The sequence below is a fragment of the Eriocheir sinensis genome, chromosome 68 (genome assembly GCF_024679095.1).
Source record: "Eriocheir sinensis breed Jianghai 21 chromosome 68, ASM2467909v1, whole genome shotgun sequence".
NCBI classification, from domain to species: Eukaryota; Metazoa; Arthropoda; class Malacostraca; order Decapoda; family Varunidae; genus Eriocheir; species Eriocheir sinensis.
Genome location: NC_066576.1, coordinates 6,507,225 through 6,534,995, shown reverse-complemented (window position 1 = coordinate 6,534,995; position 27,771 = coordinate 6,507,225). Strand labels below are relative to the sequence as shown.

Here is a 27,771-nt window from a genome sequence, read left to right as displayed (position 1 = left end):
GCTCTTGGACAACCAATAAGTACGGCATTGTGCAAAGTAGCACCATTAATCTGTTAAGGTGAGGACACATACACTGTACACTAACACCTCTTCATTAAATACCCAAGTCTTTAATCTTAGCTGCAGAAAGAACTCTCATCTTTCTGATGATCCAAAGAACACTACAAAGCAGCTAACTCTGCATTGGAAAAGTATTAAAAGTCATTCTCAAATGTGTGGAAGCAGATCAACAGCTACAGACACATTACTAGATTATCCAATCAGTTACTGTACAATTTATAAACTTTGTACTGTGCATGGGGATTCTCTTTAGCCAAAAAATAATAGATAAATAAATAAAAATACAGAAAGCAATTAAAACAGATGGGGTAATATTGATGTAAGTTGTATTAATTTATGATCATTAAAAATAAAGGAACACGAAACATGCTGCTGATACAGTTGTGGTAGACTTAGCTCACTTCATTCAGGAGAAAGCTTACCTTCAAACAATCCCCCCTAGGATCACAAATTCAGTTCAGTATTTAAAATGCAATACATGTTTTCTTGTACTAGTATTTGTTGTTCCTTATAATAACAAATATCTACCTACAACTACAGCTTCTACTTTCGCAAACATTTAGCATAGCCTATCGTTGTTGAGGGCGGCCACCAAATAAAAACATCATTATAACAAAATAATTCGTGAGCAAAAGGGGTCTGGTGTGGCATGCCTGTTAACAGCTTATCTCTTCTTGTTTTAATCCATCAACAGTGTCTTAGTTTAAGCATACACTCTACAGTAAATTGTTCCTCTCTTTTGCTCAATGGTGCTTGGTGTTGCTGAGGGGCCACAAGAGGTAAACTATGGGGTCTGGGATCAAGGTGAGGGCAGCATTGCATGGTATGGCCACTGGGGGTTAGGGACCCAACAAATGTGGAATGAGACAGCATGGCACTGTACAGGCAGGCGAGTCAACAGGACAACAACAACAAACAACAGGATGGTCATGTTAAAACACTAGAATTTGGCTCATTCCTGTTTTCTTTAGGAGCGTCCCACTACCTACACCTGAGAAGACAACTCTGGCACCCACACTCTCTACGCCTCACAGCAGATCACTGCCAGCACGCACCTTCTTGTTTTCTATATTTACAACAACCCAACAACAGCAGGCTGCAGCACTTAAAAAAGAACAAACAAAATACTAAAAATAGAAGTAGAAATCTGTGAGGTCTGATGCCTTTATGTAGCACTGGTGAAGTAAGTTCAGGACAGCAAAGGAAATAGTATGAGGTAGTGGAATACTTTAACATTACATTACACATCCCCTGAAGTGCTCACTGGAGGAGTGCTGGAGGGAGAGGCAAAAATAACAATAATGAAACTAATTAAAAATAAAACTTGGTTGCCAGAAAGTCCTTGAGAATACTCTGAGTATTTACTTGGAGGTGAGAACCTTCCCACAGTGACCACAATAGGAACTTGAATGTGGCTACATGCTGCCAATCTCAGCTGCCTGTCCAACCTTCACCGTCCGGCCCAACAGGTCTCCCTCGCATCCTTCCTTCCAATGACCCGTACATAAAGTTACCCTCCCGGCTGCCCTGTGCTCCCTAGCCAAGTGAGCCAGCCCACTCTGTTCCCAGCTGGTCTGTCTCTCTTAACTGTAGCTTTATCCATTACATATCATTTCAGATGCTCTTCCTGTGCTACAGTACTCTTGTATACACAGACATGACTATACAACAGGGTTTGGGCTGGCTATGCAACAGAACAAATGTCTCATCATCAGCCCTCTCAAAGCATGAAAACATTTATTCTATATGCAATTGGAAACAGCACAAAAGAAGTAGGGTTTCCCTATTTTGAGTGGATTATGGACTCCAAAAAGTTTAACAAACAAAATTAAAATTGATCAGCTAAAGTCATGCTGCCGAGCATATTCAGCTTCCTATTACACCAGGAAATATTTACCAACCTCTTTCATGCTGTAACCTAAACATCAAAAAATACCTGCCTTAATGCAAAAACAATGTTACACAAGTCAGTCTGCCTAAAAAGACATTAAACTTCTTCTAATCTAGTGTAACAAGCAAATATAAGATAAAAAATGCATAAAAATTGTGTAAACTGAAAAAAACAAACAAAAAAACCTCAGATCTAATTGTACACTACAAGTGAACTACAACTAAATATTTATATATTGTCACAAATGGTGGCTTCCCTGACTTCCCAGCTGAGGTGGCCCAGTTAGGGGCACTAGCTGGCCACCACCACCTCACACATGCTCTACCAAAATGTAGGCAAGAAAAAATAAATAAAAGTAAATAAATAATAATAATGATAGTAACATGTTAAGCCAAATAGATATTGCAGATGTTCATGTATCTGAATTGTTTCATGTAATTGTGTATAAATACTTAAGTGTCAATAAAAAATATTATATTGATACATGCATTTATTAATGTATGCAACTGTCTTTAAAAGTATGGCCATGTACATGTGTGTGTAGGCCTGAGCATTAGTGCACATGCATGTATGACTCCAGTGATGTATCCAATAAAACAGCTGAATACCCCGTGAGCATGGAGGGTTCTGGCAGGTGGCACTGGAAGCCGACCCCAAGTGTGACACCCTACACCACCGCCACTGTGAGCTGCCCCCAGGCTGCTGGAGGCAACACTTGGCAGATGGGAAGACAGAAGTACTTTAGGGAACATTTAACCTGCTTCAACTCAACAAAATACAACTCAAACATGAGCCCCTGACTTGGGATGAGTAAATCTGTAAATATATAATTAAGAAAGATGATTTGGGATGAATATTGTACATGGGATGAATAAACCTGTAATATATAAACATGATGTGGAGACCAGGGAGATGAATGTTGTACAAACTTAGATGCCTGAGATAAGCGAGTGCAGCTGAGCCACACACACCAGTGACTGCTGAACCTGCAGGTCTGTGAGGGGATGATGATAAATGCTTAGGGGTGAGATGCCTGGCAAAAATTAAAATATTGTACCTGATGCCACCTGACCTGACCAGTAACTACTATGAGGTAATGAAGTGATGGTGAAGGTGATGGTGGGATGGAATGTGGCCATATCTGCTGCAAGAAGTTTGGAGTTGGACAGTGTTGTGATGGGTGTTTGAGTGACCAATGACTTGCAAGCCCAGCCTGGACCACCACAACACACTACATTGTGCTCTAGTTTAAAGATAGTGACATTCCCTACTTCTGGTGACAAACTCCACCTCAAAACTCCCTTCGTGGAGCCAAAGCTCAGGCTCCATGTCCCTGAATTGTCATTGTCTTGCACGAAAGTATCTGAGACTGGAAGTATGAGGGAGTGGTGATATTTTGGCACACAAAACTCTGTGTATCAAAACTAAATGCTTGTAGCAATGAGCCCTTGAAGCAGACTGCTAGCCCTGTCTACAACACATAGGCTGAATCAAGACAGCTGGTTCTTGGAACCAACACTGTAAAGACAATGTTATTCAAATTTGGTTTTAGAATATCTTTCATTTAAATCAAATTGGTGATTCACTGGGAATTTTGTTTAGAAGATAACTAAGGTCCTTTAAATATTAGGGCTTATTTCTTTCATATCTGTGGATTCTCCACATATAACAATGTACAAAATACTGTCACTTGCCACTAATATCCATTAGATGAATACTTATTTAGCTTAACAAGTGCATGAGGGAAGGCCTAAGGTTTGCTCTAGGCTTCCCAGGTGGGCGGGAGGGCAGTGGGTTGAGGCCCGTGTGGATGAGCAGACTGTGGCGCTGTGCCGCCAACAGGCAGGAGCTAACTCACACTAGGGGTCAGACTTCCCATCATCAACCACTTCCTTCCCAATTAGTAAAGTTCAGCTAATTATGTGATGATGTAGACCTTGGATACACTGTATTACAAAATTTAATGAGCATACTCCAAAGAACTCTACATAAAAATTCTTTTCCCATAAATATATAAAAATATAACTAATTATTTTTAATAATGATTATTTATTTCCCTAATTAATTTTCAGTCATTGAGTGCTCTAATGGACTCAAATCTTTCATGTTTATGGCTTAGTGATTTAGTTTTGTAGTATTTTCTGTATGCGCACACAGCATGTGTGAATGCAACTTCGTATGTTTGAAGTTGAACAATGGTTTAACATTCCTGACAGTATTTCATTCACATAAAAATAACAATGATAATAATAATAATAATAATAATGCAAAGTAAAGGCTCCATGTCTAGCCTTCTGGGTGTTTAGATAACTTGCATTAAGCTGCACATTTTACCGAGCAGGTCTAACATTACAGTTCACCTCATAAGATTGTTCATGGGGAATAAGCTTCAATATCGATTACTTTATACTACTACATGGGATACAGATATATGAGACATTACATTCATGCCTGCAAGGAACAACAAGGATAAAGGGGGTGTCCTAACAAGTAATGAACATAAAATAAAATTAAATTAATTCAAGGAAGTACAAGAAAATAGCAAATTTCCCCCCATACACAGTCTTGTAACAGTGACAAGTGGTTCCCCAAGGCACAGGCGGTACCTGTGCCCAAAAGTCCCTGTACGTATCCAATCTATCACATGACGCCTCCAGTCCTCGTTTGACAGTCACACTGCCTCGTCCTCGCCTCAGAAGGCCTCACAGCAGATGAACTCAAGTCTCCCAAGGTCAAAGTTTTGCAAAGTTCAATTTTCTCTTTGCTTTTATCTATTTTCTCATTTTACAGTCTCTCTCTCTTTCTTTCTCTCTCATAGCCTCTTAATGGCTGAACTACAATGACAAGAATTAAATTGCAGAGACCAGAGTTTACTTTAGTTTCCTCTTTTAAGTTTTCTGGATCAATAAAATGACCTTTCTATGGCTTTCCAACAACTATAGTTCCCAAACAAGAGAGAACTTACTATACACAATCAAGAAGTAATAGAATTCTGCTTATAAGCATTCAGGATCTGTCATGGTGAGGTCTGGATGTCACAAGTCATAATGCTGTGTACAATAATGAGGTATTTACAATGCTGAGTGGGCAATGTGCCTCTTTGTTTCCACACTCATGCTGGCTTGATTCAGTGTTTAACAATTAACATTCATCTTGGAAATAGAAGAAAAAAAGCACCATTGGTTTCACAAATAAACCACATTTAAAATAATCACTAGTTTCATTTTGTTGGCGACAACTTGTGTAATGCTACAAACAAGGCGCAAATATATACAAGATGAGGGTATGTATGTACGTGTGTGGGGGCAAAGTGGTAACAGGGTGGTCACTGAAGTTTGTCCTGAGCTGACAGTAAAGGGGCAGCCCGATTGTGGCCCTCCACTGGCCTCACAATGGCTGGGCTCGTCTTGTGTCCTACTAGCCCAGCAGACAGTGTCGGAGCTCTGCTGGCACTGACGACACACAGATAATGAACATAGTGGGCTGAAATACTATGTTTCCTTTTTATGTAGAAATCATTCACACTATAGAGTCTTTCTAAGCAAAAATTAAAAACAAAAGCTTCACTGATTAGAACACTGCAATCCATCCAGTTTTCAACACAGATGGGAAATTTCAGTTTAGGACAGACGAACCCACAGCCACTCTTCCCCATACGCCATTAGACACTTGCCAGGGAGGCACAACCATAGTTTTCCTTTTGCCTGAGTTACTGAGCTTGAAGCTGCACTGAGCTGCAAAACTGAATGGCTGGATGCAATTGTCTGTTGATGGTTAAATAGACACCATGTTTCTCATTGACAGGAAATGCACTGACAGCTGTGAACACCACTTTCCATGCACGATCTCCAGCTCCATCGTACACACCAAACAATCGGATGGTGATGAAGATTCAGAATTCACTTTCCACAGCCGTCCTACAAGATGGAAGCAGCACCACAGCTCCTCAACTCACATCAGGAGACTTACAGTGAGGATTCAGAGGTAGGAATGCCCAAGACGGTCCCTGTGTGGGTGGCACGTGAAAACATTCCTCTTGAAATTTTATTTAGATACTTTACGAAAATAATTTTACCTCTTGGTGCTTCTTCCATTATGGCAACACGCACCATGAGATCCTCTTTCATTCTTCTATGTTAGCAGCTGCGCATGCTATAGTCTGCACTAAATGTACAGGGTTTCCTTCTTGCATGTTCGTAACATAAATAAACAGCCGATACCAATAAGTGTAAGTATTTCAAAGAACATCAATTTCTTTTTTGGACAGTAATAATAACAGCTAAATATTGTTAACCCTTTCAAGCCCAACACAAGGAAACATGATCCCAACAATAATGCTGGAGAGGGTAGTGTTATGGAGCATCTCAACCTATGGGGAGTCATGAGGCCATGGAGTGAATTCCCACAAGCTACCTTCACTTGGGTGGCTCTATCTAACAGTCCCAGAACTTCCCTGTTGACCCCTTTGGCACCACACTTTAAGCCTCCCCCCTCTCCCAACCACACAAGCCAGATCAATTATGGTTGGACTATAGGATCCCAAAATTTACTTCCCGCTAAGTATGATTTTTGCATCAGTCCATAAAAATGCATTTGAAGCACCGCCAGGGATATCAAACTATTGCACTAATTAATTACAGGAAGACGTATCTATCTAACTAACGGAGACTCTCACCCATCAGTGCCAATTTAGATGCCGAGAGTAAAAGTACTTTTTTTTTTCAAATGTGAAGAGAAATTCCCTGAACCCAACCCTCTTTGACCAGACAAAACTGGTGTCACCGGGTAACTGTGAATATGACCAAGTGTCTGGCTGTGGTGTGCAGCTGATTGGAGAAGGGAGGGGGGAGGGTTACTGAGGCCGACACACGAGGCCCCCAACACAGCTGGTGCCTGCGGGACATGGTGGCTGGGCTCTCCCCCGCACCAGGACCCTCATAGGCGGTTACAGCACAGGTACTTGTCCAGGTACGTGGCCACCACACCTTGGCCTGTGAGGGCAGGACAGGGATGTTAGGTGATTACGCAACAAACCTTACCACTGGCATCATCAGCATTAACCCTTTCCTTGCTAAGTGCTCGCAATGAGACTATCCCCTCAGGTGCACTCAGGTACCCCAGCGGGGGAAGGGGATCTCTTTTAACCACTGTATCTCAAAAACTATTCATCACAGCTAGAAAACAAAACCACCATTGGAAAGAGGAGGCCAAAATCTATAAGATTTGGTAATGTAAGCCTCTACACTACAAAATTATTGTAAATACATAATTGTATAAAGGGATAATAAAATGTTTCAAATGTTTCAAATGTCTCTCCTGCGAATGTACGGGCACGTTCAGGGGTGTTGCCTGTGAAGACGTACATTCAGTCAGTTGTAAGGCAACTACTGAGTTAGATCTCTTGATGATGGGGTGCTGGCAGGGCAGTATTGCCAACTGCAAAATTTACAACTATTTGGTCAAAATATGTCATGTGATAGGTGAAGCTATGCAAAAATGCCGTTATATTAGACAACAACATCCACCAGTTGCTTGTCCGTAGATTTTCCGCTCTAGGCTGATATGATTTTCCACCAAATTTCATGGAAACCCCACTGAATTGGCAATGCTGTGATGTGAGAAGTAGTGTTGGAACACTCTCATACGCTGGAAATTTGAGTGCGACTGGAGCTCGCAGCAAGCGCTTAGCACCACCAGCAAGTTACGCTAATGCTCGCTGCGAGCGTTTAGCAACGAAAGGGTTAAACTTCTCTGAAAGGAAGCACAGGGGCAGGAGGGGAAGAAAACTGTTAAGTTGGTGTGAATATTTTGAAAATTTGAAGAACAAACACTGAGCAGAGAACAGACATTGGTATGGTTGGTTTTGTGACTGAAGGAGACTGGTACTGTGTTTTAACTACAAGGCCACTTCTTTTTATCTAGAGAGCTTATGTATATATATGGGATGGTTCTTATGGTAAAATTTCATTATGTATGGTAGCCTAACGCTGCCCTTTTTCTGCAATCCACAGTGCCTATGACATGGCAACAAAAATGAAACTAATATATAAAGGTCCACCTTACAAATATGCCCATTGTCTCAGTCATTTGATTTCCATGTAAATCCTCCCATAATACTGATTTTGCATTATACATTTGTCCTCTCTCATGTTACAAAGATTACAAGTGCAGTGTTGTGCCAACAAGTGAGTGAACTAATAGTGTAGTGGCTTATTTTGCAGCCAGAGCCCTTGAGGGAGGGGGAAGTAGACTCGCTCAGCACGAATATATGGCGTTGTCGATACCTGTGAAGAAGGACAAAGATCTGGATCTTCAAGTCCCTTGTGCTCCCTGTCTTACTCTATGGTTGTTAGACATGGACACTAAATGGGGACTTTGAGAAGTGGATTGCTGCCTTTGGTAATAAATGTCTATGCAGAATCACGGGATATCACTGGAATGACTTTGTGTCAAACCAGCAACTACTCCGTGAGACTGATTCAACATATATTCCCTGCATAGTCCGTCAACGCCAACTCCAGCTATACGGGCATGTGGCACGTTATCCTGAAGCTGATCCTGCTCATCGGGTTGTCTCTGTAAGAGACAATCCTGAGTGGAGGAGGCCAAGGGGACGCCCACAGAGTTTGTGGCTTGAGCAAGTCGATAGATCCTGCCGGGAGGTACTCGGGTTGGGAAGGGGGCCTGCATGGAGACTCACCCGGAGGGACCCCCGGGCTTGGAGTTGTAGGGTGGGCGAGGCGACGCGCCCCCCGGCGTATGCCCCCACTGATTTACTGATTGATTGATATCTATGAATTACTGACTCCACCATTCTTTAATCCTTATATCTAAATCCAAGTCATGCATGACATCCCTGAAAAAGTAGTCCAACAAAAATGCAGCTTCTACAAAGGTAAAAGAAGCAGCCAAAAACAGAGGTGTCCTCTAGAAAGGTTTTAAGTCCTAGGAGAGAGGAAATACAGTTCCAGAGTTTTCAGTGAGTAGGTGAAAGAATGAAGATACCAGTCAACTCGCACAACAGAAACCTGGACAGCTAAGGGGAGAAGCCTGAAAATAAAGTCAATTCAAGTTTTAATCTGAAGAAAACTTCAATATATCTAACTAGTTACCAGTTATACACACTAGCCGTATCAATAAAATTGGTGTCTAGACTTACCTTATATACTCGACTCCTTCTGTGGATTTGAGGTAGGGGAAAACTGGGGGTTCCTTGAGAAGCTGGCCAGCCTCTCCACCACACATGAAGCTGAGAGACGGGCCTCTGCATCATGGTCCCAGCACTCCTCCATGGTGTCTATCAATCCCATCATGGCCTGCCAGGAGAGTATTACAATGACCAAATAACACACAATATAACAAAACACACACACACACACACATGTAGTGCGACGACGATGAACGAGCCTCCCATAACCCACTTAGCCAGAGGGGTACCTCTTTGGCCGAGTCGGTAAGGAGTGGCTCTCCCGTCATGCTGGTCGCGGGTTCAATCCTAGCCCAGGCAGCCGGCGAATACCCTCACCTTGTCTTGATTAATTTCTCGTGTGTTTTGATACACGCAGAGGACATGTAGGAAAATAGAAAAAAATAAAATAAAATCCCGGGGCATGACACACACACATTACATGGATGAAATGCCAAGAATATTGATTACATCTATGAAAAGTTTAAGACTTGAATATGCAGCAATGGTGTGGTCACCTGTAGAAAAATAAACATACATAAGTTGAGAAGTGAAGTGGCAACAAAAATTATTGTATCAATCTTAAAAGAACTGCAATACAATGAGACTATAGTATTTCCATGTGAAACTGGTCTTTTTTTATCATGTAACGGCAGTGTTTTATTTCCACAATTATGACTATTTACATCAGGATTCATTTAATGAGACCCTTCATTACCTCCGTACTGCCATTAAATTTCTGATAATGCTTTCTAATCTTTTACTATTTTCCTCCCTTTCAAAAGACTACAGACTAGATTTTGAAGTTTTTTTTAATTATAGGACCACTATTTGTATTTCCTTCCATGTCATTTCTATATTGACACATTCTTATTGAATAGCACATCCACAAAACTTATAACAAATACACAAAGACTCCTCAGGACTCAGCTGGGAGACTATCATCCATGCATATTAAATGTAAGGTGACCCACAAAGACTTCTCCTTTGTACAATACTTTCCCTCTGCCACATGAAGTTAGTCTCGGTCTTATCATTTACAAGAACTCACAGCATTCTTCCGCCAATGGTCGTGGATGACAGGTCGAGCCTTTTGGGTGACGACACACTCCTGCATGTCGTCCAATGTTGGATGCTGGCCAACTTCCTCCTCAAATGGCAAGTGGTACTCAGGTATGGGTCCATCTGGGCCTGCACCAACAAAGTTAAGTTCATTTACATGTAACATGACCTTAACATCATTTCGTCTCCTTGGTAAACAAACCGCCTAAGTCATTATTTTCTACTTTTCAGGAAATCAGAAAAAATGTCATTATCTCATTTGGCTTAAGATTTAGGTAGAAATGAAAAGGTCCTTCCTAGAACACTCAAACCCTGAATGACGAAGCAACTATACAAAAATGGGCGTCACATGAAGAAAAACTGATGTAGACAAAAACCTGGAAATCAACGAAAAATGACTTAGGCGATTATTTTACGAGGGTGATGATTTATGACTCGTCTCTATAGCTCAACCATAAACCTTCAGAAATAAAGAATAGGAACCATAAACAGAAATACAGAATAGGAACCATAAACAGAAATACAGAATAGGAACCACAAACAGAAATACAGAATAGGAACCATAAACAATCAGCGAGGGGAGGATATTATAAAAAATTAAGAAAATGGAATAAAGGGCAATGCCACTCACTTGAACATCTGGACAGCAGCTCCCACAGCACAAGGCCACAGGCATACATGTCAATGCGTAAGAAGGCATCACGCTGGAAATTGATGGCCCCTTCCAAGACTTCAGGGGCCATGTACCTCCTTGTGCCCACCTGAGGAAGCATTTTGTTGTTACTTTCATGAATCAAAACAATCTCTCTCTGATTAACCCGGTAGCTGCGGGGATCATGTTTCTTAATGGTCCCTCCAAGCGAGAAAAATGAGAAAAAATCACCCCTCACACAAACCATTTCATAATATATATCAAAGCATTTGTGATCAGATTATGTATCATCCATTTTTGGGGGTTTATATCATGGCACAAATTTGGCCCGTCGCTGCTACTGGGTTAAGAGTCTTCAGCACCCAATGCAATTATTTCCACATGTGAATGAAAGTGAATCCCAAAACAATCTGACCTGTCCATGAGTGTCACCAGTTGACTGTCCAGGGTGGAAGGTCAAAGCAAGGCCGAAGTCAGCAATGCAGGCAGTCAGGTCATTCTTCAGCAACACATTTTTGCTTTTGAAGTCTCGGTGGGCAATGGCAGGCTTGAGGGCCTCACACTTGGAAGCCGGTTGCTCCTCATGCATGTACATTAACCCCCGGGCCATTGACTCGCCAATCTTGCACAGTTCATCCCATGTCACGAGGTTGGCCTGTACAGAAAGTTAAAAATCATACGCCCTCAGAATACTCCTTACCTCATACATACGTTATAATATATGACTGATGCTTCATTCCTATGAGAACTTATGATATCAAGTATAAGGGCCACCTTCAGTCAGTTTGTTTGTTTTGATTGTTACCAATGGCGGCGATCGATGCTTTAATATTTCCACGTAAAACTGGCCGATGCGGGTAATGGCAGCTGCGGGGTTGGCCTAGTCCCACACCTTACCACACACTCTCAACACCTCTTGCTTCCTCTGCAGCCGCCACTACCCCATAGGCCAGTTTCACGTGGAAAACTATAGCGTCGATCGCCGCCATTGGTAACGATCAAAACAAACAGTGACTGTGAAAGAGGCCCTAAATCATGTATTCTAGCAACATAACTAAAAACCTACGTAACTTACAGACTACAGCATACCTGGTCTCTTACTTCACTACCCCCAGCCCCCCCTGCATGTACAAGTTCCTCACCACTTAGTGATTCTGAATATGTTGATGCGTATTTAAGACAGGTGCTCCCCAAAGGCATATGAGGATGTACCCTAAGTATAGGCGGCTGCACTATGAAAAAGCACCAATTTGTGTGAACCTTTGGGCCGTATCAAAGTCAAACCCGAGAAGTTTTGGGTCCCTACAAAGGTCAGTTTAGGGGCCGTACTGCAAGTCCAATCTGAGAAGTTTCGGGTCCCTACAGAGTTCGGGATGAATAACTCTGTAGAGACCCGAAACTTCTCGGATTGGACTTGTAATAATACGGCCCTTTATGTGAAGCTAAACACACAAGCAGCACATGAAAAAAGGCCAATTAATTTCCATTACTCTTAACCTGTCCTAATGACAAAAAAGTATGCGCACACCATGAACATTGCTCCTAACTTGTTCACTTAAGAAGAAACAAGAAAAATAAGGCCAAGATTACTTAAGAGATTCATATATCAAGATTACCTCCCTATGGTTATACAGGAAAAAAACTGTTGACTTGCCTTTAGAAAGTCACACAAGGAGCCTCTCTCATGGTAGGCTGTAATAAGCCAAAACTCAGCCTGAAGGCTATCGCCACGCTTCTCTGCCCCAATGTAGTGTAGGATATTCTCATGGGACAGCTGAGGGAGGGAGTACACCTCCGTCTCCACCAGCCACGACTGTTTATCCTGCAAAGTGATAAAGATATTTAATTCACTTTCCTTAGTCTTTTAATCTGCAATGAATGTGAACAATGTACCCTAGGCTGACTGTCACCCTTGGCTACCCAACTCACCTTCCCAAGCTTTTTCCAAATGCCTTTTTAATGACCATCCTCTAAGGGAGAGAACAGCCAGGTGTGTTGTGTGTTATCTGACTACATTAAAACGAAATGGTGCAAACTGGAGCTGACAACATTGCAAAAAGCGAGGTGACTCATGGTATTCAAACTCACAAAGGGACTGGAGAATGCAGACAGGGAAGACTTGCAGGTAAGGGATAGAGGAAGGACAAAGGGACATGAACATTATTTAGGAACGCAAGATGCAGAGCAAATGTTAAAAAGTTTGACTTCCCAGATAGAATCCATCATATACTTGGAATAGTCTGGACGCAAAAATAATAAAAGCTAAGAACATCCATGAATTCATATTAGTTAAACAAAAGCTGATATGGAGACAGGACAACAAAAACTCAGCTCAAATTCTGTATACAACTATGTAACCACACACCTGGACTGGGAAGATCTTGACAGCAATAACGTCATTGTGAAGGTTGGCCTTCCACACAGCACCAAACCGGCCTCTGGCTTTGATCTCCCTCAGCTGTATGGGTCGCAAGCCCATCGGTGGAGAGGGAGGAACAAGGGCTGTGGACTCCACTCGAGGTATTGCCATAAAGTTGGCCTGAAAATTTAAACACATACAAAAATATTAAGACTAACGTGACTAACACCTTATAACTTTACAATTATCATATTACTTGTAGATCCACCAATTTGCAATGGAGTATGGAAGCACTGATGATATTGGTTGAGGGAGGGCTTAGGAGTGGTATAAGCAGGAATGAAAAAGAAAAGAGGGAAGGAATGGTTTGAAATATTGCTTTTCCTTAGAGTATGTAGAGGAGTGGGGGGGACATTGTCAGTATGGATAGGTGTCACGTAGCATGTGTGGGTGTGGGTGTGTGCCCCAATGAATGATATGACAACAGTAAAATTGAGATAAACAGATTTCGGAAAGATGTAGGACAATTTGAATATTTTTAAGAAAGAATATTTCTATTACCGCATGGTAGGCATACAAAATAAGAAAAGCAGTGAGGATAAAAGGGCTTAAAATGCTACAGAGAAATGTCAGAAGAGGTGAGAGGACAGGAGAAAATGTATGGAATAAGATACTGGAGAAAAGATTAATTGGTTAAGTAAACAGAATAGATGAGGAATTTGCTAGAAAGATATCAATAAAACAGAAGACAAAAAGATCTTAGGGAAAGGATGTTTGGAGAGGCATTTTGAATTGATGAATGATTGTGGGAGGAAGAGTATGAGTGACCAGTATGGGAGTACAAATTAATTTATGGCAGCCATATGCACAGGGAATGATGGAGAGGGGTGAGATAAAAGAGGATAATGAAGCTACAACTGAAATAAGATTGTGGAGATGATGATGTGGATATGTATTTAGCCTGGAGTGGCAAAAGTAATGAAGAAGATTGGTGTACCAGCAAAATAAGTGGATCTTGGAGTGGATGAAAGAGTAAAGTGTGGTTCTCTGTGATAGTCTGATATGCTAAGAATGAGTGACGACTTTGTGAAGATTGTTTGCGGGCAGGATTGAGCGAGAGGGTGTCTGGGGGAAACAACCAGTGGAATTGATCGATGGAGTGGATGAATATTGAAGAGAGAGCTGGCAGGTGAGTGATTCAATATGCTCAGAGGGATAGCCCAAACAGAGAAAACTATGGCATGAGGAGACAAGGCATCATAGATATAGAAAGGTGGATCAATTTCTCTTGAATATAGATCAACTTAATATTTTGTCAGTAACTCTGTACCACCAAGCAAGCCATTATATGTTACTGCAACTTTACTCACCATTTTCTGTCTCCTATAGAGGTAGAAGAGAACTGTCACCGTAACCACCAACAGGATGAGGGTCCCAAGGGTCCAAGCCACTGTCTGTACAACCATGTCCTGTTCCTGGGGTGGCACTGCAACGCAACAAACACACAATAAACACTTTGTAGAGAATAGGCAGTCAGACACCTGTCACAACAGACTAAGCCACTCAAGGTGAGGTATATACAAGGTATATACAAGGTGCATACCTTCGGAAAGAAGCGACCGCGAAACTCGAGAGGGTACTGTATATTACTGGGATCTGACTCGCCCGGTACGGCACATGTCGTTGGCTATGTCTTCAATGACATCGTCTAGTAATTTATCGCATTGATTTAAGGATTAATAATTCACATTTCCACCAAAAAATCCAAATTAAACAAATTTTTGAAATGTCTTCCCACAAAATCTTGCCTCACCCACAAATCTAGAAATTTCTAATGAAGTGGCAACAGTGTTCTAGCAGTGCAGCCAAGTACTTTTTCCGAGAATTAATTACATGAGGGAGTAGGAGTCAGAGATATCTTAACCGACTCCAACGTCAACTCCGGCCAAAAGTAGGCGACTCCACACCCCTGCTCAAAACTTTATTCAAACTGAAAGAAATGTTATCTTGCAATACTAACATATAAGCAGAACTGCCAACTTTGAGTTTTCAAATTCAGAGATTACAGGTAAAGCTACTAACCCCACCCCAAGGGAGGCTTATTAGACTTAAGTCTAAAGTTGTCCCTATGTGTATGTATGTATATGTATAGATACACAATGACTTGAAAATTTTATCTTGTGTGACCAGCACATTATGGATGCCTTACAAAAAGTAATGTTAAGCTATTGCTTGCTTACTAGTTTCTACATGTAGCAGGAGAAAATGAAGATAACTGTTATTACAATAAGTCAAGTATAACTCCAATTAGCTTATTTAATGATATAAACCAGAAATCATGAAGTGCCTCACCCCTACTCATGCCATCCAGTCCAAACATTAAGCCTTGCAACCTCTGTAACACCAAATCACAAATGCTAAATGTGGCGCTCCCTGCTGAAGTGAAGTAGGCGACATGGGGGTCAATACTGAGATACCACTTGCCTCGCATCGACCAATTATTCAGGCGTTCTCAGGCAAATTTCCAGAAAAAAAAAAAAAAAAAAAAAAAAAAAAATTGGCGTTAGGGTCAAACTTTTCACATTAGGGTCAAACTTTTCAAAGAAATGCTTAGGAATAGTGCAGAAACACAGACTCCAGGCGGTAGTGATGTGAAGCCCTTGAGAGGGGTGATGACCCAACCAACTCAAGGAACCTCAAGGTTAAGCGACTCTCCCAGCCAATCAGCAGGCACAGCGGACCTCACCCTCTCTCACTCTCCTCAGCAAGGCAAGGTTTACTCCCTCCATTTTTTATTTTTTTATATTACGATGAACAGTGGTGAGCTGGAGTAAAAAAATAAATAAAAAAATAAAAAATAAATAAATAAAATAAAAATTAAAATAAACATCACTGCCTAACTTACGCTCTGGGGTTGATTCAAGGCAAAGGCATCCATGAAGCAACAATGATCAAAATTAATGCAGTCCCTGTTCTCTCATATTCTTCAGCATGTCGCTTGCCTCGCTTCCGCTCCAGTTTTGATTTGCAGCCTGGTTAAGCAATGATCACACAACTTCAATCACAGTTTTCTTGTTCCCCTGTGTGTCGCTTGCTTCACTTCAGTAGGGAGTGTCACAAATGCTGTGGCTCAAGAATTTGTTGACATTAAGGGTCAAAGAAACTATTACTAGATGAATTCCTGTGATTAATGTACATACAAATCACCCATTCACGCATGAAGTTTTGTATCATTGTTCATATGACGATTATATTGTGTAAATAATGAAATGCAAATCATCATCATCATCTGTTTAAAATCAGGCTTTCCCATAATTTCCTTTGAGGCTAAACGGTCGATGAAACGCTTCTAACTATTTCTGTCCACTGTCTCAGCCTCTCTAATGCCTAAGGGTGCCAAATTTTCTTCAGCACACTGCCTCCATGTCTTCTTTGGCCTGCCTGGCAACCCAACAGCTCTCCCCGAATGCCTCACCATTCCCTCTCTTCTTCACATACCCAAACCACCTCAATCTCAATATTCTCAGCACTGTACTCAGCTCTTTCTGTCCACACCTTACCACCCCATCTCTCCATGTGATCCCAGGCATTTACCTCAACATTCTCAAATTACACTCAACCAACACACCCTCCAACTTCTCTGTTAATGTCCATATCTCAGGGATCAGCCATACATTCAAGTTTGGAGAATCATAAGTGCTAATTGTCATGAATTAAATTGGTGAGGACTGTAAATGCCAAGAGACATTCAGTTGCACCTCACAGCCGATAGATTCCAGGTTTGATCCCCAGAAGGAGCGGAGATGAATGGATTGTTTCCTATACATCCTTGTCTCTGTTATCTAGCAGGCCTTAAGTACTGGGTGTAAGTTGGGTGCTGTGGCCAGCAGCCTGGGAGGTGACCCTCTCCTATCCATCTTCCATCACAGGAATAAACAATGGTGCCACAGCATGGAGGGCTGGCTTTAAGGGACAGGCTGTATTTGCACAAGGGTACTTACGGATGTTTATAAGGTTTTTATCCCTTTTTCCAGTGTAAGCCCTGTTACCCTGGGCCATTAACCCAGTAGCTGCGGGGATCATGTTTCTTAAAGGCCCCTCTAAGTGAGAAAAATGAGAAAAAATCATCACTCACGCAAACCATTTCATAATATATATCAATGCATTTGTGATCTGTTTATGCATCATCTATTTTGGGGGGTTTATATCATGGCAAAAATTTGGCCTGTCGCTGGTACACGGTAAAGCCACAAATTTGGCCCGTTGCTGCTATTGGGTTAAAACATAACACGTGCCATTCTCAAAATTTGCGCAAGATTCTTGAAACAAATAACACAACCTCATGTGCGAAGGGTAAAGCACCACTAACCTGGGGTGGTGCTGGGGACCTCAACCTTAGGCTGCCACGAGAAGTTCTGATTACAATTGTTGTTGTTGCAGCAACAAAACAGGTGAGGCTTCTGCTCTGTAAGACTGTTCACTGGCTCAGTGCTGATGCACTCATCTTTGCAAGTTTTATAATTCCATAAACATCCCTTGTAGATTACTTCTGGCTGTTGTAGAAAAAGAAACATCATTAAAATTATAATACAGCTGAAGGAAAAATGTAAATCATACAGTTGAAGGAAAAATGTAAATCATGCACTGCTTATAGCCTTTCCATGGTGCACCCCCTGAGCCCCTACTCACCGTGCCAGACATGTTACTCCACACCACAAAGCACTGGTTGGCCTTCTCTAGGTCCTCACACGGATGGCTTTCCTTCTTACACACAGGCGAGAGAGAGTTGTCCCCAGTACACTGTGTGCTGTTGTATAGCTCACAGTGCGTCACCTGGGGCCGGGGGGTTTCCGAAGGCTGTGCCATCCCTTCTATATAAGGTATATGGTTGTTAGTCTATCATCACAACAAACCCAAACAACCTATACTAATAGGGAAAAACCTATGAATATAAGTAACACTTTTTCAGGAATGATCCAAATGTTGCTTAATAAATTATTGCTTACTAGACAAAGTGTGTCAAAGTCACTAGCAAGCAATAGTAATTAACTGCCTGACACATTTTCTAATACCTTCCATTCACCTGCCTGATATTTGTCTACTCCAATATACTAATACTTTTCTTTCATCTCACCATCTCTTTCTTCTAGCTCTGTCAAATTCACTTTATAGTAATTACATTAATATTACTCATCATATATCAGTTGTGCATTATTTCTTAAAGACAACCAAAGAATTTTAATTGTTTCCCGATTTATTAGACCTTTCTTTAACCCGGTAGCTGCGGGGATCATGTTTCTTAACCTGTACAGCGTCAGATACGTACGACGTACATATTATTTTTTAGTACCATTGAGCGTCAGATACATAAGTCGTACGTATTTAATGTATTATTTTTTCCCGTCACTGGAGTGTGTCGAGGGTAATTTCTGTGGTGGTGCCCTAGTAGACTGATCCTTTGGGAATACTGACCACCCGATATATTTCATTAATTGCCATAACTGGCAAGCCTGGCAGCCATTATTCTGGGTACACTTTTTTTTTTATTGTGATGTGGATTGTGGATTGTGATGTGGAAACTGAAGTGGTTGGTGGTTGGAAAGTGGTTTGACAGTGTTGTGGGTGAGGTATGGTGGGTATACTGACGTCCAGAACTGGCAATTTTGGTAAGGAGGGGGCCACGTAAGGGGTGGGTGGTAATGAAATGGGTGTTGGATGGTGGCCAGGATGGTGGTAGGGGGGTCAGAGTGAAGTTGGATGAAAGCTATTTGAGGTGTTGACAGTCACACACAACAATTTTACACCAGCAATTTCTGTACAAAATGGGCCGTGGGCTAGGTGTGAGGTCCTGAAAGGGTGGGTGTGAGGAGATGGTTGTTGAGGGGTGCGGGAGTGAGAGAAGGGTGGGTTGTGACCGAGGGACACACTGTCAGACACTGGCCAGTCACTGCAAATGAGATACTCTCTAACAATATATATATGTCTGATTTCCAACTCGATAGATTCGGATAGAAATGGCCCCAAACAACAACTTCTAGGCAACGGTAAGCTAAAAGACGTTGCATTTCTTAATTTTTCTTGGTTTTAAGCTGTTTTATGAAAAAAATAACAATAGTTAGACTAAGGCCAAGACCATGCACTGCTTGGCAAATAGCCTCTCCATATAAACAAACCACATGGCTGATTTGATCAAAAGCAGGGTAGGGTTATGGCAGTGTATTACTTAACATTTTCTAATGTAAATTGTACCCTGGGTTCAAACCCAAGGCAAAGAGAAACTTAGGCATTCCTAAAATATAAATTTTAAGTTGTAGGTCAGACTATGCCGAAGAACATGGTGTTATAGCAGCTGTGCAATATTTTGGTCAGCCACCAACCTGATTCCAGTACACAGTATATTTACAAGCACTAAATCATATGTTTTCACATACAAAGCTACTTAAAGTCACTTAGAATAAATTTATGATAAAACAGTATAGAAATACTTTTTCCCTCGTGTCTAATACAGTCTGTCTTATGCGGAGGTGCATCCTATAAGGCAGCAAATACGACAAACAATGTGTAATACCTTGCCTTGTGTTTTAGAAACTCGTTTCATGCTGTATTCTGTACATTTTTCCCTTCAGAAACAGCTGCCCCTTATGCCAATAGAGCAACTCTCAATTCCTAGCTAATCCTCTTGTCCCCTCCAGACTTAGTCTCTTAATTATCTCCACATGCAGGTCAGCAAACACCACACACTAAGTTAGCCTTACAATCACTTTGATCACATGTGTACACTGTACACATCACTTCCATCTGCTAACTTTTTGTTAACTTTGTATTGCTTTGTTCAAGTTACTAAAAACTCACAACTGACAACTTGAAGAGTGCCTCTTCCTTTGAAAGTAATTAGACTGCCTTGACTTGACCTCAGGTCAAGTCAAGGTCATAAATTCATATCAACAAACATTAATTAATAAAACCACGTCAGTACTCTACATGCAGTTCACTCATTACGACCTTCAGTTATTTCTGTATAGAATCACTTGCTGACAGTATACAACTTATTGACTTCCCAATAACTTGATGAAGTGAATGTCGATGAAAATAAGAGATTGACGCGTGTTTGCCCGTACGGCGTGACAGGAAATCACAACCCGGCCCGCCCCGTGGGGGTTAAGCGAACCAACTTTTGAAGTTATATTTAAAAATTCTAAGCACACTCAAGGAAGCTTCAGCACATTATGCAATTACAGCATATGAGGAGCAAGTAGCTGGAAACTGATTTTTTTTTTCTTAAGCTGTGAATATTAAACCAAAAGAGGCCCCTCGGTCATGCACTGTGGTATTTGAACATGTGTACAGAATACCAACACTATTTTTTTATTTATTCTGTAGCTCTAATTGTTATTCCAAAAATATAGGAAAATGTGTGTGCCACCATAAAACACCATTATTATTGAAGATCTAGGTTTTCATAGATTCAGACTGCCATTCTCATAAACTTGATCTCTGGGGTTTACCACATATACCCTATTGCATGATTATTACATATAATCAAATGTGAAGTGCTAGTGACATGTATAAAGGCTGCAGAGTCAGGGGAGCAACAAGCCTACTCACCAGGTATTAGGGCCGAGATGGCAGGGAAGGCTGCCAGGGTTAGCAGGATCATCATGGTTGATGGAGGATACAAGACTCTTCTGCTGCCAGCCATCACACAGCTGGCCAACCTTGCCTTGGGTCTCCTCAGCTTCAGCCACCCCTCACTTGTCCTTGGGTGATCCCTCTCAGCCAGGATCCAGTCAGGTCTTGCATGTGTGGCACCTCAGCTCCTCCAAATGTCACATCTGTCCTCATGGACAGACCCGTGTCATGTCCATATCCTGCATCGATGGCAACCCTCTCGGGCTCTCATCAAGCTGTTTTTCCTTCACTTTAGCAACAGATTTTAAGAGGAACTTCACTGTGTAAAACAAAGCACATGGGTTCTAGATTTTTCACTGTATCCTTCTTCATGGAAAGGGTAATTTTGAGCACTGTCACACTTGTTGCAGCAGCTGCAGCACACCTGCAAAACATAATAACAATAATTGTGTGATAAAATTAATAACAAAATAACCAATCTGGTATTCAATCCACTTGTGCGGCAACATGTTACTTCTTCCCGTTTCTTAAAACTTGGCAGAAAAGCATTGCTGCAAGTCACAGTGTACGTATGAATGGAAATTACGAAACATTAAAATCTTCCTCCTCCATATGGGAGTTATATAATATGCCCAGACATGATAACCAAGTACAAATAATAATAATAATAATATTATCAACAATCATAACTGCAGCTGTCATAAAATAGACCATTTTTTTTATGAAGCCACTCTTTTAACTTAATATGATGTCAGCAACCTATAGTCAATCCTTTAGAGTTTATTACCATGACTGAACAAATATTACATACTTTTAAATAACATGCTAACTGTACTTAACATTTCTGGTCAGAATGGTGTGATTAAACTTTAATGTGACTTCTGCTCCTGAGTTTCTTTGGAGAGCTGCTCAATGTCTGGAGCGTACACTCTCATTTTTCTTACGATAATTTGAACGTTTTTAAGGAGGTGGCAGGAGCCGCATAGTTCTCTTATAAGAGCCACAGGTTGCTGACTGTTGCATACTCCTATAACATAGAACCCACAGTTGCCAGCAGCAACAGAACAGCTGGCCACAGCAGCAGGTAGACCTGCTTCAGAGCAAGGGATACTAACAATCTCTCGGTACAAACTGCCTTTAGATTCTGACCCTGGTAACGTGCAATGTTTGGAATTTAGCAAGCAGGAGCAACTCGGCTGTCTTGCTAGAAAAAGTGTGAGGTCAAAAACAGAAGTTTTACTTTATGTGGCTTATTTAGAATAATGTGATATGTTGATTCAAAATGAGTTTTAACAATCAAAAACGTGTCTGTGTCCGGAGATCATCAAAAAAGGACTGGCCATAAAAGAAGAAAATGTCCAAAATGCTGAAAGCTCAACTGTTTCCTGTGCAGTAATAGGGTCCCAGGGGCTGCATCCACACTTTGTCATGTGACTGTACTCTCCTCTGCTGGGGATGGGGAGAAACACCTGACTCACCACATGAAAATGGCAGCCCACATTTTTGGGAGGCCTGCAGCTTGTCCTGGAAAACAAGCTTGCAGGTGACCCTTCACTAGCAGCAGCCACAATCACAGCAGAATGAGACATTTGTGGGAGACAGGAAGATGGTGCAGAAGAGGACTGCCGTCACTGTCTTCATCACTAACACCACTTTCAAAGCTTTGAAAAAATAACTTTCAGCTCTCTCCCAATTGCACTCACACTGAGAACTCTTTTGGGAGCAAGAGGAAGCTTACGAAGAGTCAAGGTCGCTGGCTGTGGACACTCGGGCGTGGAATCAGATGAGGATGGTCCAAAAAACTCTCCTGTCATTGCTACAGTCACGGAAACACTGAAAATGGCACGGAAGAGTTGTGTGTCAGCCTAGGAGTCACGTTGACCCATAAATCTCCACGCAAACTTCAAAATTATGGCGGAAAAAGGCAGATCGGAAAAACCTGTCACTCGCCCTTTAGGGGTTAAAAAATAAGTCACAAATTTGCTATTTCTACACAGCTTATAAATCTGTCAGTATAAAGGCGCGTCAACACCAGGAATCTTTGTATGTCAACAATGTATCCCAGACGTTTCCCAAGTTTTTCGGGAAGCAGTTGAGAAGCAACTTGGATACATTCAGGAAAGAATTGAGAAACATTGAGAGAGAATATGTATGTAATTCACCATGGACTGATCAAATGTTGGACTCATAAGTGCCAGCAGGTACCCTCCCGACATGAGCAAGTGCACTTTAGCGTAAATCTGTGTGTGTGTGTGTGTGTGTGTGTGTGTGTGTGTGCGCATGTGCGTGTATGTGTGTGTGCGTGATTTTCAAGTCTTGATAGTAAAGTATAAACTATTTTTATATTCCAGTCAAATTTCATTTATATATTTATGGATGAGAGAGAGAGAGGGAGAAAGGGAGGGGGACACACCCTGACCGCTGGGAGTGACTTCCCTCAGGGGTGCGGGGATAAAGACATATCCCACACCTCACTCACGGGGAAAGGAAAAGGATTGGGATTATCATTCATTCACATACTTCTATATATAGCTCATTGTGTGTGTGTGTGTGTGTGTGTGTGACAATCTATATATATATATATATATATATATATATATATATATATATATATATATATATATATATATATATATATATATATATATATATATATATATATATATATATATATATATATATATATATATATATATATATATATATATATATATATATATATATATATATATATATATATATATATATATATATATATATATATATATATATATATATATATATATATATATATATATATATATATATATATATATATATATATATACATATACATATACATATACCCACACCCACACCCACACCCACACATACATAAACATATACACCCACACCCACATATACGAGCATGCAAAAGTTTCTCAGGACCGCCCACACCAGGAAAGCTTGTATAGAAACTCAGATTTGACATTTCGAAGGTGTTAATGAGGCTCGTAAAAGGATCTCCACCTGTCATATTATAGCCGCAGGCTGATGGAAGCTGGAATGGCTTTTCTGTGCCTGGTATCGATTCGTTATATTTTGGGAGCCACCGTTCGTAATAGTTCTTCAAAATTAGTGGTTGACCTTCCAAGAAAATTATTAATTAATTAAACCCTGCTCAATTAACTCTCGGCTCCGCCAAAAGTAAGTCATTCTGTAAAGCTCAACTTTCTATAAACGACCGCACCCATACGCGTTTTCTTGTCTTCTTCTTGCTCTCCAGTGAGTGCAATAATAAATAAAACACAGAGGCCATTGTAGCAATCTCCGCACACACCGACATCCTGAGAACAACTCTGAGGTGTGGACAGGAAACATTATTTCCCGAGGGTATTCAAATGTATGCCAGTGGTTTACCGAAACACTTGGGAAACGTCTGGGATTCATTGTTGTCATACAAAGATTCCTGGTGTGGATGCACCTTCAGAAGAACAATATTATAACAAGCATATTAAACTTGAGTTCTCCAGTTTAAACATAAGTTTCACACCTGCTGACAGCTGGACCAAATTTTGGACTATTAGCTATTACATTTATATTATCTGTTCCCTGGCACTAATTTCTGTGAGGACCCAAGTTCAACATCTTCAAATGATATTATTTGCAGGGTTGTACTGTAACACCCTGAATTCCATTTTTCCATACATCCACAGGGCATCTGCATGTCACGAAACACACGAGAAAGTAATCGAGACCCAGAAAGGGTTTCCAGTGGATTGAACCTGCGACCAGCCCATGGAGGTATATTGGGTGGAGTGGACATCAGTACCTGACCTGTGAAGCCACCGAACTGTCATTCTCTCGCCATCAAGATGGCAGACACCTGTTAAATGTCATGTTATGTTAGGTCAGGCTCATCAGGTCACAGTGCCTGAGTTTCCGTGGTGTGGAATGACCCTCGTAAACCCATTTTTAGTTCAATTATGAGACCATCAGCATTGCTAATCAAAGCTGTTGCTAAAACCTATTTACATATGAGGTACAGTAAACCCTCAGTACAATAGACTAATTGGGGGAAACTTAGTCTATTAATGTTGAAAGTCCATTAGAAGTGGCGGACATTTAAAAATACGTAAAATACTGATGAACCTAATAAACGTAAGTATATAGTTTTCATTGTGTCTGGTGCCTGCCCATTATCTATATAGCCACTCAGCACACTTGGCGACAAACTGTGAGGCACCGAGGCTGGCAGGTTGGCAGTGGGGGGAGCCGTATTGTTAGACAAGGAAAGGGTTGCAACAAGCGAGACGAGACGGGAGAGCCACTCCTTAACCAGTCGGCCAAAGAGGTACCCCCCTTGCAGAGTGAGTTATGGGAGGCTTGCCCATCAGGGAAGTCGCTGCGCTACAACAGAATGTCACAAACAGGCAAACATTATGGAGTCAGGGTGTTTAGTGGGTGCCCCTAAACAATGGAGCTCTGACCTGGCCCGTATGTTGTATGTAAGAAACAGGCCAACATAAACAGACTCCACACCGACCCCTCGAAATACGGAGGGCGTCACATGCAGGCGAACATTAAGGAGTCAGGCTGTCTACCGAGTGCCCGCTAACTAGACCACCAGAACATGACGCTACAATGTATATACGAGACTGGCCGACATGAAAAGGCCCCAAACCATTCCCTAGACATGGAGGGCGTCACAAACTGGCGAACATTAAGGAGTCTGGCTGGCTGGCGGGCACCCTCAACACCACAACACTGGGGCCCTGACCTGGCCCGTACGATGTATATAACAGACTGGTCAACATGTAAAGACCCTAAATCATTCACTGGAGACACACAGGACGCCACAAACAGGCAAACATTAAGGAGTCAGGCTGGCTGGCGGGTGCCCCTAACACCACAACACTGGAACCCTGACCTGGCCCGTACGATGTATATAACAGACTGGTCAACATGTAAAGGCCCTAAATCATTCACTGGACACACACAGGACGCCACAAACAGGCAAACATTAAGGAGTCAGGCTGGCTGGCGGGTGCCCCTAACACCACAACACTGGAACCCTGACCTGGCCCGTACGATGTATATAACAGACTGGTCAACATGTAAAGGCCCTAAATCATTCACTGGACACACACAGGACGCCACAAACAGGCAAACATTGAGGAGTCAGGCTGGCTGGCGGGTGCCCCTAACACCACAACACTGGAACCCTGACCTTGCCCATACAATGCATATACTAGACTGGTGGACATATAAAGACCCTAAATAGTTAACTGGACACACACAGGACGCCACAAACAGGCAAACATTAAGGAGTCAGGCTGGCTGGCGGGTGCCCTTAACACCACAACACGGGATCCCTGACCTTGCTCGTGGGGTGAATATACTAGACTGGTGGACATATAAAGACCCTAAATAGTTAACTGGACACACACAGGACGCCACAAACAGGCAAACATTAAGGAGTCAGGCTGGCTGGCGGGTACCCTTAACACCACAACACTGGAACCCTGACCTTGCCCGTAGGATGAATATACTAGACTAGTGGACATATAAAGACCCTAAATAGTTAACTGGACACACACAGGACGCCACAAACAGGCAAACATTGAGGAGTCAGGCTGGCTGGCGGGTGCCCCTAACATCACAACACTGGAACCTTGACCTTGCTCGTAGGGTGAATATACTAGACTGGTGGACATATAAAGACCCTAAATAGCTAACTGGACACACACAGGACGCCACAAACAGGCAAACATTGAGGAGTCAGGCTGGCTGGCGGGTGCCCTTAATACCACAACACGGGAATCCTGACCTTGCTCGTGGGGTGAATATACTAGACTGGTGGACATACAAAGACCCTAAATAGTTAACTGGACACACACAGGACGCCACAAACAGGCAAACATTGAGGAGTCAGGCTGGCTGGCGGGTGCCCCTAACACCACAACACGGGATCCCTGACCTTGCTCGTAGGGTGAATATAACAGACTGGTAGACATATAAAGACCCTAAATAGTTAACTGGACACACACAGGACGCCACAAACAGGCAAACATTGAGGAGTCAGGCTGGCTGGCGGGTGCCCTTAACACCACAACACGGGATCCCTGACCTTGCCCATACGATGCATATACTAGACTGGTGGACATATAAAGACCCTAAATAGTTAACTGGACACACACAGGACGCCACAAACAGGCAAACATTAAGGAGTCAGGCTGGCTGGCGGGTGCCCCTAACACCACAACACGGGATCCCTGACCTGGCCCGCTTTTCCCCGCGCCCCCGCCTTACCATCACCTGCTCGTGCCCCCCCACCGATCACAGTGCGCTGGGCCACTCGCCTCGGGGCCCGCAGGGTGCAGCGTCAAGCAATGCCTCGCCCAGCAGCAGTATTTCAGGCCCGATTTGTTAGCGAAATCCAATATGGCGAGTATTTTCAGGAGACATAATCCACTGGCGGGGAGTCCTCTAAAAACCTCCGCTGCGGGTTTTTAAGGGTGATTACATGGGTTTTACTGGTGTATATTTGGCGGTTTAAAATTTCCGTGGGGTATTTCGGGGTTTCTGTTGCGTTTTGGGCGCCTGGACGTTAAATGGAGGCGTGATTGTTTTTTTGGTGGCCGTCTCCAGAAGACTGATAAAGCGTATTGGAACACGGGAAAAAGGTCGTGTAGGCTTACTGCACTAATGACGATGTTAATCCCTTTTTACCGCCTCAGCCCCACTTACTTAATTACGGACACGGAATCTGGCGGGGATGGGCTTCGCTGGGGCATGTGGGGGCAGGTGTACATAGGCTTGGCGGCGGCGTGGACTCATTGGACTACAACATGTACACCATTGATGGATGTAGGCAGACTACCACAGTCCCACTCCATTTACTTTCACTCCTCCTTATCATCAGGTTAAGATCTTCTCTTTGGTTTGCAGAG

The 27,771-nt window shown here is 42.2% G+C and overlaps 1 protein-coding gene across 10 annotated transcripts; it reads right to left on the bottom strand.

Annotated features, from left to right (window-relative positions):
• Positions 1-369: 369 nt before the first annotated feature.
• Positions 370-27,760, bottom strand: LOC126988225 (activin receptor type-2A-like). Of its 10 annotated transcripts, none has more exons than XM_050846242.1 (14): positions 27,569-27,760; positions 22,543-22,672; positions 20,816-21,263; positions 17,900-18,081; positions 17,580-17,763; positions 17,212-17,310; positions 14,581-14,696; positions 13,217-13,390; positions 12,506-12,673; positions 11,267-11,506; positions 10,831-10,960; positions 10,189-10,328; positions 9,111-9,267; positions 370-6,942 (listed from the first exon to the last, which is right to left on the bottom strand). In XM_050846242.1, exons 3-13 carry the CDS (start codon positions 20,907-20,909, stop codon positions 9,112-9,114), a joined length of 1,683 nt encoding a protein of 560 aa, XP_050702199.1. In that variant the 5' UTR covers positions 20,910-21,263; positions 22,543-22,672; positions 27,569-27,760; the 3' UTR covers positions 370-6,942; position 9,111. The 10 variants fall into 10 exon arrangements, with proteins under 10 accessions (XP_050702199.1, XP_050702206.1, XP_050702197.1 ...); XM_050846249.1 differs by having other exon boundaries at positions 22,578-22,672; XM_050846240.1 differs by lacking the exon at positions 27,569-27,760 and adding an exon at positions 27,131-27,294.
• Between the last annotated feature and the right edge of the window lie 11 nt (positions 27,761-27,771).